Consider the following 10,815-nt stretch of genomic DNA (forward strand, 5'->3'; position numbering starts at 1 on the left):
AGCTGCATGCAAGACACACGCACACACACACACACATGCACACACATTCTGTCCTAGTCCTGCTTGCATAAGTCCGGTCCAGTCCCTTTTTGCATGAGTGCAACTCCACCTCAATCAACAGCTTAATTAGTGTGCGGTGTGTTTAGACTAGAAGATGATGGAGGCTTGTGTGTTTGCTTTGCCAACATTGAGACACACACACACAAACACACACCAGAGCAGCTTTGGCCACAAAAGTGGTGATCGCGTAAATAACCGTGTGTGTGTGTGTGTGTGTGTGTGTGTGTGTGTGTGTGGTGTAGTGGCCCCCCGAGAGTCCACAGGTTCAAAAGTACAACAGCCTGACTTCCTGCTAATTCACGTTTTCCTTTTCTCGTGCGTTCGGCAGAGCAGCCACAAATTGTCTTGTAATCGAGCGTTAGCGCTCCACCAAAACAGAGGCCAATAAAATGCCTTGTTCTTGTTCTGATCTGGCAAAGATCTGGTCCTCTTCGGGGACCTCAATTGACCTCTGAGAAGTTCAGTGTGAGGTTTGACTCGGGACCAAAATAAAAAGTAAAAGCAGCATTTATTTCCGAAGGAAAAAATACTCAAGTCAAAGTAAAAAGTATGTTGCATTAAAACTTATGTGTAGTGGAGTAAATGTAGCGCATAACCTCCTGTTCAGCAGTGCTACGGGCACTGTTACGGAATATGAGCACAAGTGTTCTGAACCCTTTTCAGGGACAGCGGCCACTACAGCGGACAGCGCGTCATGTGATCAGGTTACAGGTTCTCCTTATTGGTGCATAAAAGAATTCATTTTGAATTTGGTGTCACTTCCTGAATGCTCTCGGTGCGCCCGAATAATGCCCTGCTGTCGAAACAGACGAGCGGCTGATAAATAAGGGTCAAGCGGTCCTATTTGCAGTCATAACAAGACGCCCTGGCGGCTCCGTGAGGATTACAGGCGCCCGCTTCCTACTAACACCTTCCAGTAAACAAAGGCCAGAGTGTGTGCGGACCGCGGATCAATAAGCGCTTGTATCGGTTTTTTTTGCGTGCGCTCAGCTCGAGCGGCTTTGCACCCGAGTCTTACGGGCAATGTGGCGTGTGGTCGCGGCTTAATCGGGAGGGTGTCTCGCTCTCATTGGCGTGTAAAGGTCGCCGGTCGGGGGAAGGAGATCTCATTAGCGCCGGAAGGCGTTTGTAATCCTCTGCCAGTGGCGCTCCAGTGTTTGTTTACAAGCAGCAATGCCATCCAGGACATGTTAAAAAAAAATTTTTAAAATCGGCGGCTGTAGTTGTTGCTCGCTTGGCCTTTTGCCTTTGTGGAAAAAAATAATAATTAAACATTGGATATTTAAATACCAAAAGTGTCAACCAAATGTTGTGCTAACCGTCGAGTGCTAGCTAGTGCTAAAATACAACAAAAGAAATGCCATCGTCAGGCTTACAGTCATTAGCGTGGATGTTACATCGATCCTCGACACTGTCAGAACTCTTTCAAAAAATTCTTGCCTAAAAATCGGTCACATGCGGCTACTGTCAGACTCGTTAGTTGTTTCGTTGGCTAAGAACTTTAGCGCTCAGTCAGTTGGGCAGATGGCCAGTGGGCTCTTTCTTTATCTTATATTAACTTTTGGTGGCTCGGTCGGTTTGTTAGCTAGTCAGTTGGTCAGTCAGGTAGTTAGCAATTGGTCAGCCGGTCAGTTAGTCAGAAGTACACTCAGCCAGCTTGTTATTTACAAGTAGCTTGTTAGCTAGCTAGCTCGCCAGCTAGTAGCCTACTCTTTTGGCTCAGACCATCGGGTAGCTTGTCAAGTTGTTCAGTTTATTAGCTAGTCAGTCAGTCAGCCTTGAAGGAGGTCAGCGCCGGCATTCTCCCATCAAGCCTCGCGCAGTACGATTGACCTTGTGAAATGGTAGAAGGGGGCCAAATTGTTGCGCTGCTTCCTTGGTGATGTGAAGCATCTGGGACACCACGGGAATATTAATGGCTCTCATCAGAGTTTTCATTCACATGCATATGCCCCCCCCCCACCACCACCACCACCACCACCACCACCTGGCAGTCGCTTCCATTGGAAACTTTTCTTTCGTTTGACATGCTCACACACTGCAGGTTCTTTCCACCCTAGACCCCCCACCCCACCCCACCCTCCAAAGACCAGTTTGTGTGAAGTCTCCCATTTTGGACACTGTGTTGCCAGGCAACAGTGAGCGCCACTATGAGTCTATTCTTGTTTATTGTTGCACACTTGCGTTGCAAGTATCTCTGGGAATAATACATTACCCCCCTCCCCCCCGCCTCGCACACCCCCCCCCCCCCCCAAAACACCCTTACATTCAGTGCTGGACGCAGCATTAGGTACACCTGCAAGTTTTCGGTTATTTACAGTAGAGTATGACTTTTTATGCTAATAGCCTGTCAATGGTGATTGGCTGATATTTTAGCATTAAGCGAGCTGACTTTCATCAAATGAAATGACATGGTTTGTACAACTCTGTGTTTTGTTTGAAATATCCGCGTGTAAAGTTAGAAGACGAATGCGGAATTGATCAGTTTCAAGAGCTTTGTCGTTAGCATTGTGCTAGCACACTTTTTTAAGTTTTTTAGTTCGGTTAAATACACCTGGTGTAATTCTTGTCATTGTATGCTTCAACGGCGCTCAGTATGAACCATTGCAAATTACGACCCCCCCCCCCCCCCCCCCACTCCCCAAGACTATTCTGACCAAATGTCGCATCTTCTCACAAGTTCATTCATGAGCGTTTTAGCAGCACCGAATAGAAATGGGGGCCATTTCAAGTCTTACATAACTAAATAACTAAATAAACTCAGGAATTTTTGGGAGTGTTAGTTTTGTGAAACAATTACTCCTGCAAACACACTATGTGCAGAGAGTTGACACTCAAGGTTGCCCTTTTTTCGTCCATAAAATAAAACCTCTGAAGGGAGCTACGACTCACGACAACTCCCTTGAATGCTTTCACGGTGATTACACGTGAATTAAAGTTCTTTCAAATTTGAGACACGAAACATCCAGAATTGGACCGCTGGTTGTTTTCGCTAGCCAAGTGTCCATTTCTCAACGTCAGGCTCGTCTTCACCTCAGATTCTCTCTTTGGAACTGCACACAAAGACATGGAAACACATGGAGTGTACAGTAAGGACATGAACAAATAAACTTAAAGGATGTGTGGACATGATGCGGTTACACGCCCTAATTGCGTTCCGGGCAATTGAAGTTCAATCGGGAATGTTATTTACGCGCCGTTCCAAAAGAACAGCAAATGCTTCACTTTGAGCTTGAAAAGGATTGTGAGTCAGTCTCGGAAAAGTTTTGCAGCGTTGACAATCTCGATAGGGTATTGCAAAGGCTGTCGTAAAAATAGAATCTATCAAAAATATATATATTTTAAATATTGTGAAACCTTTTAAAACCTATTTTTTATATTTTAAATATTTTTCACATTATTGTTGGTATATTAAAGAATAGTTATTTTAAATGAAAAAAGAGTCATTTAAAAATAATAGACGTATAGTGCATTGCATGGGTATATTATTAAGGAGCTTCCTGATATGAAATAAATGATGCTAAAATAATTTAAATGTAATCTTGGAACCTTGTCAGAGTTAAATATAAATAAAACCCCCAAACAAAATAATTTAAAAATAAAAATCGAATACACTCTAAAATAAATATATAATAAAAATGACAATCATGTAGAGGATACAATGATGACATTTTTGAAGATTTTGAAGATATCCACTGAAAGACGGAAGCGCATTTTGTACACGAGACAATTCTGGAGTTGCTCAGCCAGCCGTCCAAAGTGACTGAATGCAGGCCCCTGCGCTGCTCTACCAAGAGCACCGAGGGGCCTGTTTCCTCTTCAGATGGAAATAAAACAGAATCAAATGGATCATTTCGTTCACCTAATTACAGCGTTGCCTCGGTCTATTTGTAACATTTTTAGGGAAACACGAAAAACACGACGCGTAAGAAACATACTTGTCTCAGTTATGTGCCGTTACCTGAATGACATCAAGAAAAAAAATAGTTAACACACTAGTACTTTTTATGCATACTGCGATTTTTTTCCATCAATTTTTAAATCATTCTGATTAAAGAACTGGAAATCCAAGTTTATGACGTCACTGTAAGCCAGACGCAACCGCTAGGTGGCGCCACGAAATTCGCAACATCTGGCCGCTCTCAACCAACATTGTATTCTTGCGTGGGAGGGGTACTACCAGTTGGGGGCGCCAATGTACCAATGAACTGCTTCACGAACCGCCAATTGACACCACAGAAGAAGATAAAGGACGAACAAGATGCTCGTTAAACGCGTTTTGTGCTCACTTGTTTGAAAATATGATTGTGTTTCACAATGCTTAAAAAAAAACTTTAGTTGATTTTTTTCTTTCGGAAATGTGTAACCGAATATTTAGAAATTGTATTTAAGTGAATTTTGGATCAAAGCATTTTAACAGCTGCTCTGATAGTATAACAAGCCCACAAAGGTCTTGCCTGGGAAAATGTGCGCGGCTACGACACACGTCCAGCTTGGGAGGACTTCACCGCTAAAATGTGAGTTTGCTTGCAGACGGAAGGTAATGTGTGTGTGCGTGCGCGCGCGCGTACGCTGGAATGATTGTGATCACAAGGACATTGGTTTGTGTGTGTGCGCACGCGTGTTGTTTCACACGCGCGCACATACACTGGACGCCAACCGCCCGACTGACGTTAAGTGTAGCATGAAAGGTGGCAACGGATGATGATAATGACGATGTTTATCATTTGGCCCAAGAGAGACGCGACCTTGATAGGACTTTGGTTGTAATGTAAACATGTCTCGTACTTTCCTGTTCTTCTACAAGATTGACTCGTGCGTGACCTCTGTGGCAAGATACTCTCAGTAGTTTTTTTTTCTCTCTCGGCATATTGTGAGGCCTTCTTTAATTTGCTTTTTACTGACCTGACTTGTTGATATTAGTCGTAGCAGCAGCAGCAGTAGTAGTTGTTTTGTAATCGTAGTATGGATTTCATTTAAATGTAATTGTGATTTAAAAAAAAAATTAAATGTACATTTTTTATGGATTGGTTGTTGTTATTATTATTAGGAGTAGTAGTAATAGTAGTAGTCTTATTTGATGTAACAGTATCCATCCATCTATTTCCTAACCTACTTTTTCCTTACAAGACTCGCGGGCGTGCTGGAGCCTATCCCGGCTGTCCTCGGGCCGAAGGCGGGGTACACCCTGAACTGGTTGCTAGCCAATCGCAGGGCACACAGAGACAAACAACCATTCGCGCTCACAATTTTTTCTTTGCACAGTATTCATATGAGCAATTCCAGTCTTGGGCTCACAATGACGATAGCGTTTGGGCTTAGAGCACCACCTAGTGTTGTGGCATACACTTAACAACTTTCAACAAGTATCTGATCTGATTTTGTCGGTTTTTGTATGTGGAAACTTTCCACTTGCACTTCTCCGTTTGTACACTTGCAGGTCATATGGAACGTGTTTGTTCCAGTTCCACCCGCGCAGGATGCCGTTTGTTTGTTTGTGTTGACTTCCCGTCTGTGCCAAAATAAGAGAACGTGCGTCCCATCGAGCAACGGCGGCGCTCTAAGTTGTAAGTAATGGATTGTTCTCATGGTTTATTCAGCGCATCCTCCCTCTGCCCCATTGTTTTGGGGCCTCTGGGAATTTGCAAATGTGGCGCCACTGCTCGGGGTCAAATAAAGTCTGATTCTTTTTACAGGTGACCCAAACATCCTTCCTAAAGAATCAAGTCATCATCATCATCATCATCATCATGCATGCATGGATGGACACGAACAATATGATCTCCTGTTCAAGTTGAATCTTTACTCATTTTGAAATGCAACTTAAATTCAAGTCTACGTTCCATGAAATTGATCTAATTCTCTCCTGATAGACTATTTCGGTCATTCTTTGTGTTTCATTTCACATTCATGTTTTCCTCATTTGTTCAACAGTTCACACACGTTGACAGAATCGTTCCAAGTGTATTTCACAATGCCAGACTTTACTCTTCCACGCACACACACGCCTACTCCGACACATACACAAACACTCCTTTTCTGACTGATTAAGCAAAAAAATGGGAAGTCCGTGTTTGCTGACGCGCAATCAGCTGCTGAGTTTCCTCTTCTTGTGACCTTGTGTGCAAAATCCTCCAGTAGGTCATTGAAAAAATGCCCAAGCACAACAAATCAAGGAAAAAATAAATACGCAGGCATAATTCAAAGTGTAAATAAAGCAACAGGCTAAATTTAGCTTCCATTGTACGGCTGATTAGCCAGAGAGAAACAGAGGCCTCAACAGCCAGTCTCTCTTTTGGTTTTGAAACAGATGTTAAAAATAAAGAATAATCCTTATTAAAAAAACAGCAAAACTGAAGTGCAGCTTAGTTTTCTCGTTTGTTGTTTGAAACGAGTATGAAAAGTAATAACAGTTTTATTTGGGGGATTCCCGGAAGTTGTTTCCGACAGCATTTCTAGTATTGACCATGAGATGGGAACAGCGTGGTGCTGAAGACGATGTCGGGAATGAGCCACTGCCATCTTACATATCATCAACGCTCACTATAAGAAAATTCTTGGTACCCCGTTGTTAATGAATGAGAGAGGATATAATATCCAGTTGCCAAAAAACACACGGACCGAGTTAATCTTTAAATGGACACAACCTCCAGAGAGTTTTAAAAAAAACAGTTGGTCTGTCAGCATTTGCTGCCCTCTGTTGGGCAGCTCTATGCGCGCATTGTTAGGTGCTTGGATGTTGATGGTTACTTCACAAATAATAAAAACATCACAAATCGCCCTTAAATTTTTTATAAAAATATTTTAATCGCACCTCACATGCTGAACAACTCCAACCGTTAAGCATTTTAAACATTTCCAAAGAAAAATGCTCTCAGCCTAACTTGCGAGGGGGCGGAGGACCCATGTGATTCATTTTAACCAATCAACATTCATGTAGGGGTGTTACACCCACCGCCGATTGGCTTAAGTGACAGTCAGTCAATTTAGCCTACACCTAGTAATTTTGCTCACCTTAATAACAAGCCCTAAGTTAAACGTAACTATGAACATTAATAGAATGTACATTATAAACTTGATAATGATTTCTGCTCACTAAAACACCCATGAAGTCTCAGCGTTTTTCGAACATTTTCAACAAATAGAAACCATGTCGGCACGGCGTGAGTCTTAAATGGAACGCACTCTAGTAAGTGGGTGGACTCTCGTGATCTTAGCCAATTGCCTGTGAGCAAGGGTGTTAAATCCCTCGCTAATTGGCTCAATTGTGAGTCGGTCAAGTTTAAGGACGCCACTTCTCCGTCGCGGGTTTTGGCGTTTAAAGTTGATGACGGCGTTTTTATAACTTTCTGCGTGAGTTTTTGCGAATTAGTTGTTGTTTCTTTTCCTGCCGGCTTCCAGAAAGGACCATGCAGTCTTTAAGGTGAGGACATTAGCAAGTCAATGACGACTCGAGCTAAACAACTCTGCATAATTTCTTGTTGTGTCTAATTGACAAGCGACAAAGTAATCGATGAAACGATTCCTCGTAAAGTTGGTACTTGGGAGTTTTCTGTGGCCTTTTGCACAAGTTGTATCACGTTTGTTAGTTTGCTTGTCCGCGACGCCACAGCCACTTTACCGGTTGAGTCACTCTGACGTGATTGCTCAATTATGTGGCAGGAACCTGTTCCGCGCTCCTTGGGCCAGCGACGTCAGGCTCGAGGGCAAAACTGTGCTCATTACAGGGGCCAACACTGGCATCGGCAAGGAGGCGGCGGCCGACCTGGCCACCAGAGGTCAGTGTGAGCAAAACAAACACACCTGGGATGCTGCCGGATTATTGTTATTATTATTATCATTATTAATAATAATGATTCTTTTGGGTGGAGAGGTTGGGTGGGATCCCGAGTCACTCTTGTTATGCATTTACTGGTTATATTAGGTACCCATTCATCAAATATTGACCCGTTGCAGCTACATCACGTGAGTGCACCATGACGTTGGGGAAAAAAGTTGACGATTGCCTTGCCTCATTTTTGCCCATCCTCCACTTGAACTGTTGTCTGCTGTGTTCACGGTTTTAATCAAATCGTCGACTTTCTCTGAATTCGTAAACGCACGACCTTTATCATTGCTTTCAATGCGTTTGGTTTATTTCGTGCTTTCTAATATTTTGCTGACAACAACATTGTTTTATTCGCCGTCAGTATTGTTTTGCAATTTTGTTTGGGCGTTGTAGTTTAGTGGTTTCTTCTGCCAGAATATTAGGAACATCTCTCACGGTGACGTAACTCAACCACGATATTATTCAACGTGTTCATTTCTTAATTTTGTCACTAGGGGGCCCGCTCGTGTAGTACTGTAGTTCCACTTGATTTCAATTCCCTCATCAACATTTACAATCACAAACCATTAACGGGTGCAACGTTTTTGAACGTTTCCATTAAATAATAATAATAATAATAATGGCAGTTGACTACAATTTAGTTATTTGTGAGATTTCAATAATGCTGTGATGTTTTGCAGGGGCCAGGGTGATCATGGCATGCAGGGACATGGAGAAAGCTCAGGTGGCCATCAAAGAGGTTAAAGACCGGTCCCTTAATGAAAACGTGGTGTGCATGAAACTTGACCTAGCTGACACCAAATCCATCCGAGAGTTTGCGCAGGCCATCAATGAAGGTGAGTTGTCCCGAGGAGATGCGCCCAGGATCCCCTTTAATTATCACTGCCAAACGTTCCTGTGACCTTTTTTTTTTTTTTTTTTCCCCCTTCTAGGGGAGTCCAAACTGAACATCCTAATCAACAATGCTGGCGTGATGGTGTGTCCATACAGCAAAACTGTCGATGGCTTTGAGATGCAGATTGGAGTCAATCACATGGGTGAACTAGTATTTATTTTATTTTATCCGTGCAATGTATTGAATTGTGCTATGTGAGACTTCAGTTGCAATCATGCAATTTGGAAAGAGGAAGTCAACATGTAAAATATCTTAAATTTGGTTGTTTTTTTTAAATGTGAAATTGGCAACATTGTGAAGTTTGTGTGAGTTCTTTGAATGTTTAAAAACATCTGAAGCAATCTCTTCACAACAAGTGAATGCTTTTAGCATTGGTTAGCATCCTGCTAGCAGGTGGTCAGGTTGTTCAACAGCGTGAGGAGATTACGGCCAAGGTAAACGCGGCTTTTATGACTCCGTTCTTACGGCCACTTTTATGATGATAACTTTTCATGTTGCATCATGCTTGATTATTTTATATCACATTTGATTGCTTTTGTTTATTATTAGTGTGATAAGACGCCTGGGTCACTCCAGTTTATAAAAGTGGCCACAAACACTGACTTAGCTTTTGCTAACCAAGGTGTTGTTACTTGTTAGCTTTTATTAACCCAAGAAAACGTATCCCATCTTGAAACCTGAACACTGTCTTGAAAACCTTTATCCTGGCTGTAAACACTACACCAGGCTTCAAGGCCAAATTTAAAACCTTACCTGCCTTGAAACCCTAATCCAGCCTTTAAACTTGAACCTGGAATTGAAACCCTATTTTAAAACCCAAAACCATTCTTGAATTGTTAATTTTTAAATTCTAGCACGTTTTAAATCTGGTCTTGAAAACCTGTATCCTAGCCTAAAACCCTACCCCTTGTTTGAAAGAGTAATTTGAAACTTTCCCTTTTTGAGTGTCCTTATTGATTTGTCCCAATTCGCTCACCCTCCCAGGTCACTTCCTGCTGACGTACCTCCTGCTGGATCTCCTGAAGCGTTCATCTCCCGCCCGCATTGTGACGGTGTCCTCCATGGCTCACTCTTGGGGCTCCATAAACTTGGACGACATCAACAGCGAGCACGCCTATGACAAGAACAAAGCATACGCACAGAGCAAGCTGGCCAACGTCCTCTTCACGCGCTCCCTCGCCAAACGCTTGCAAGGTCGGCGCACATTTTTGGCCTAACCCAAACATAAAACCTAATTTGAAACTTCAAACACTGTTAAAGCTGAACCTTGAAAACCGAACCCAGACTTCAATCCCTGATTTGCAACGATGACAAAGTTTTGTTTTAACCACCGGACCGTGTCTCGATGTGGTGGCCAGGCACGGGCGTGACGGCATACTCTCTCCACCCGGGCGTGGTCCAGACGGACCTGTGGCGCCACCTGAACGGGCCTCAGCGCTTCGTGATGAAGATGGTCAGCCCCTTCACCAAGACGTCGGCGCAGGGCGCGCGCACCACTATCTACTGCGCCGTGGAACCCGCGCTGGACCAGGAGAGCGGCGGATATTACAGGTAAGCAAGCGCCCAAATCGCCAGCTCGGAGGGGGGGGGGGGGGGATGCTAGGGCGCCTGCTCAGTCACGCTTGTTTGCTCCTTCGCCGCAGTGACTGCGCCGCCGCCAACTGCTCGGCGGCAGGCAAGGATGACGAGCTGGCGCAGAAGTTGTGGGAGCTCAGCTGTCGCATGCTCAACATCACGTGGGATTGACTTCCGCGCGCACTTCCTGTTTTGCCGTCTTGCGATTTTTTTATATTCGTAACTCGGCTTTTCTTGTTTGGAGTTGTCATGTTATCGACTTTGTACTGAATATTTTTCTTCTAATAAATATGGCACATAGGTTTAACCTTCAATCCTTGTTGGAATTTACTACAATTTTAGCTGCATGCTTGCAGAAGTTTTTGCATGATTGTTTTTTTTTTTTTAAATTGTAGATGTTCCATTTGTGCTGTCTCGGCGTCCTCGTCCAATCTGGTGTCATCCTCCCCACCTGAGC

At 43.5% G+C, this 10,815-nt stretch overlaps 1 protein-coding gene across 2 annotated transcripts; it reads left to right on the forward strand.

Annotated features, from left to right (window-relative positions):
* The first annotated feature begins 7,302 nt into the window (after window positions 1-7,302).
* rdh12l (retinol dehydrogenase 12, like) lies at window positions 7,303-10,672 on the forward strand. Of its 2 annotated transcripts, XM_086102627.1 has the most exons (7): window positions 7,303-7,483; window positions 7,723-7,838; window positions 8,569-8,724; window positions 8,821-8,925; window positions 9,768-9,977; window positions 10,142-10,334; window positions 10,427-10,672. In XM_086102627.1, the coding sequence occupies exons 1-7, from the start codon at window positions 7,470-7,472 to the stop codon at window positions 10,527-10,529; spliced, it is 897 nt and encodes a 298-aa protein (XP_085958753.1). In that variant the 5' UTR covers window positions 7,303-7,469; the 3' UTR covers window positions 10,530-10,672. The 2 variants fall into 2 exon arrangements, with proteins under 2 accessions (XP_085958753.1, XP_085958754.1); XM_086102628.1 differs by lacking the exons at window positions 7,303-7,483; window positions 7,723-7,838 and adding an exon at window positions 7,920-8,025.
* The last annotated feature ends 143 nt before the right edge of the window (window positions 10,673-10,815 follow it).

The sequence above is a fragment of the Hippocampus guttulatus genome, chromosome 21 (genome assembly GCF_054856545.1).
Source record: "Hippocampus guttulatus isolate MCC_2025c chromosome 21, RoL_Hgut_1.0, whole genome shotgun sequence".
Lineage (NCBI taxonomy): Eukaryota > Metazoa > Chordata > Actinopteri > Syngnathiformes > Syngnathidae > Hippocampus > Hippocampus guttulatus.

Excerpts from the sequence above, each read along its gene's own strand:
- rdh12l (XM_086102627.1), top strand. Across the intron at positions 8,725-8,820 it reads TGCGCAGGCCATCAATGAAG|GGGAGTCCAAACTGAACATC; the intron begins GTGAGTTGTCCC and ends TCCCCCTTCTAG. Across the intron at positions 9,978-10,141 it reads CCTCGCCAAACGCTTGCAAG|GCACGGGCGTGACGGCATAC; the intron begins GTCGGCGCACAT and ends TGTGGTGGCCAG.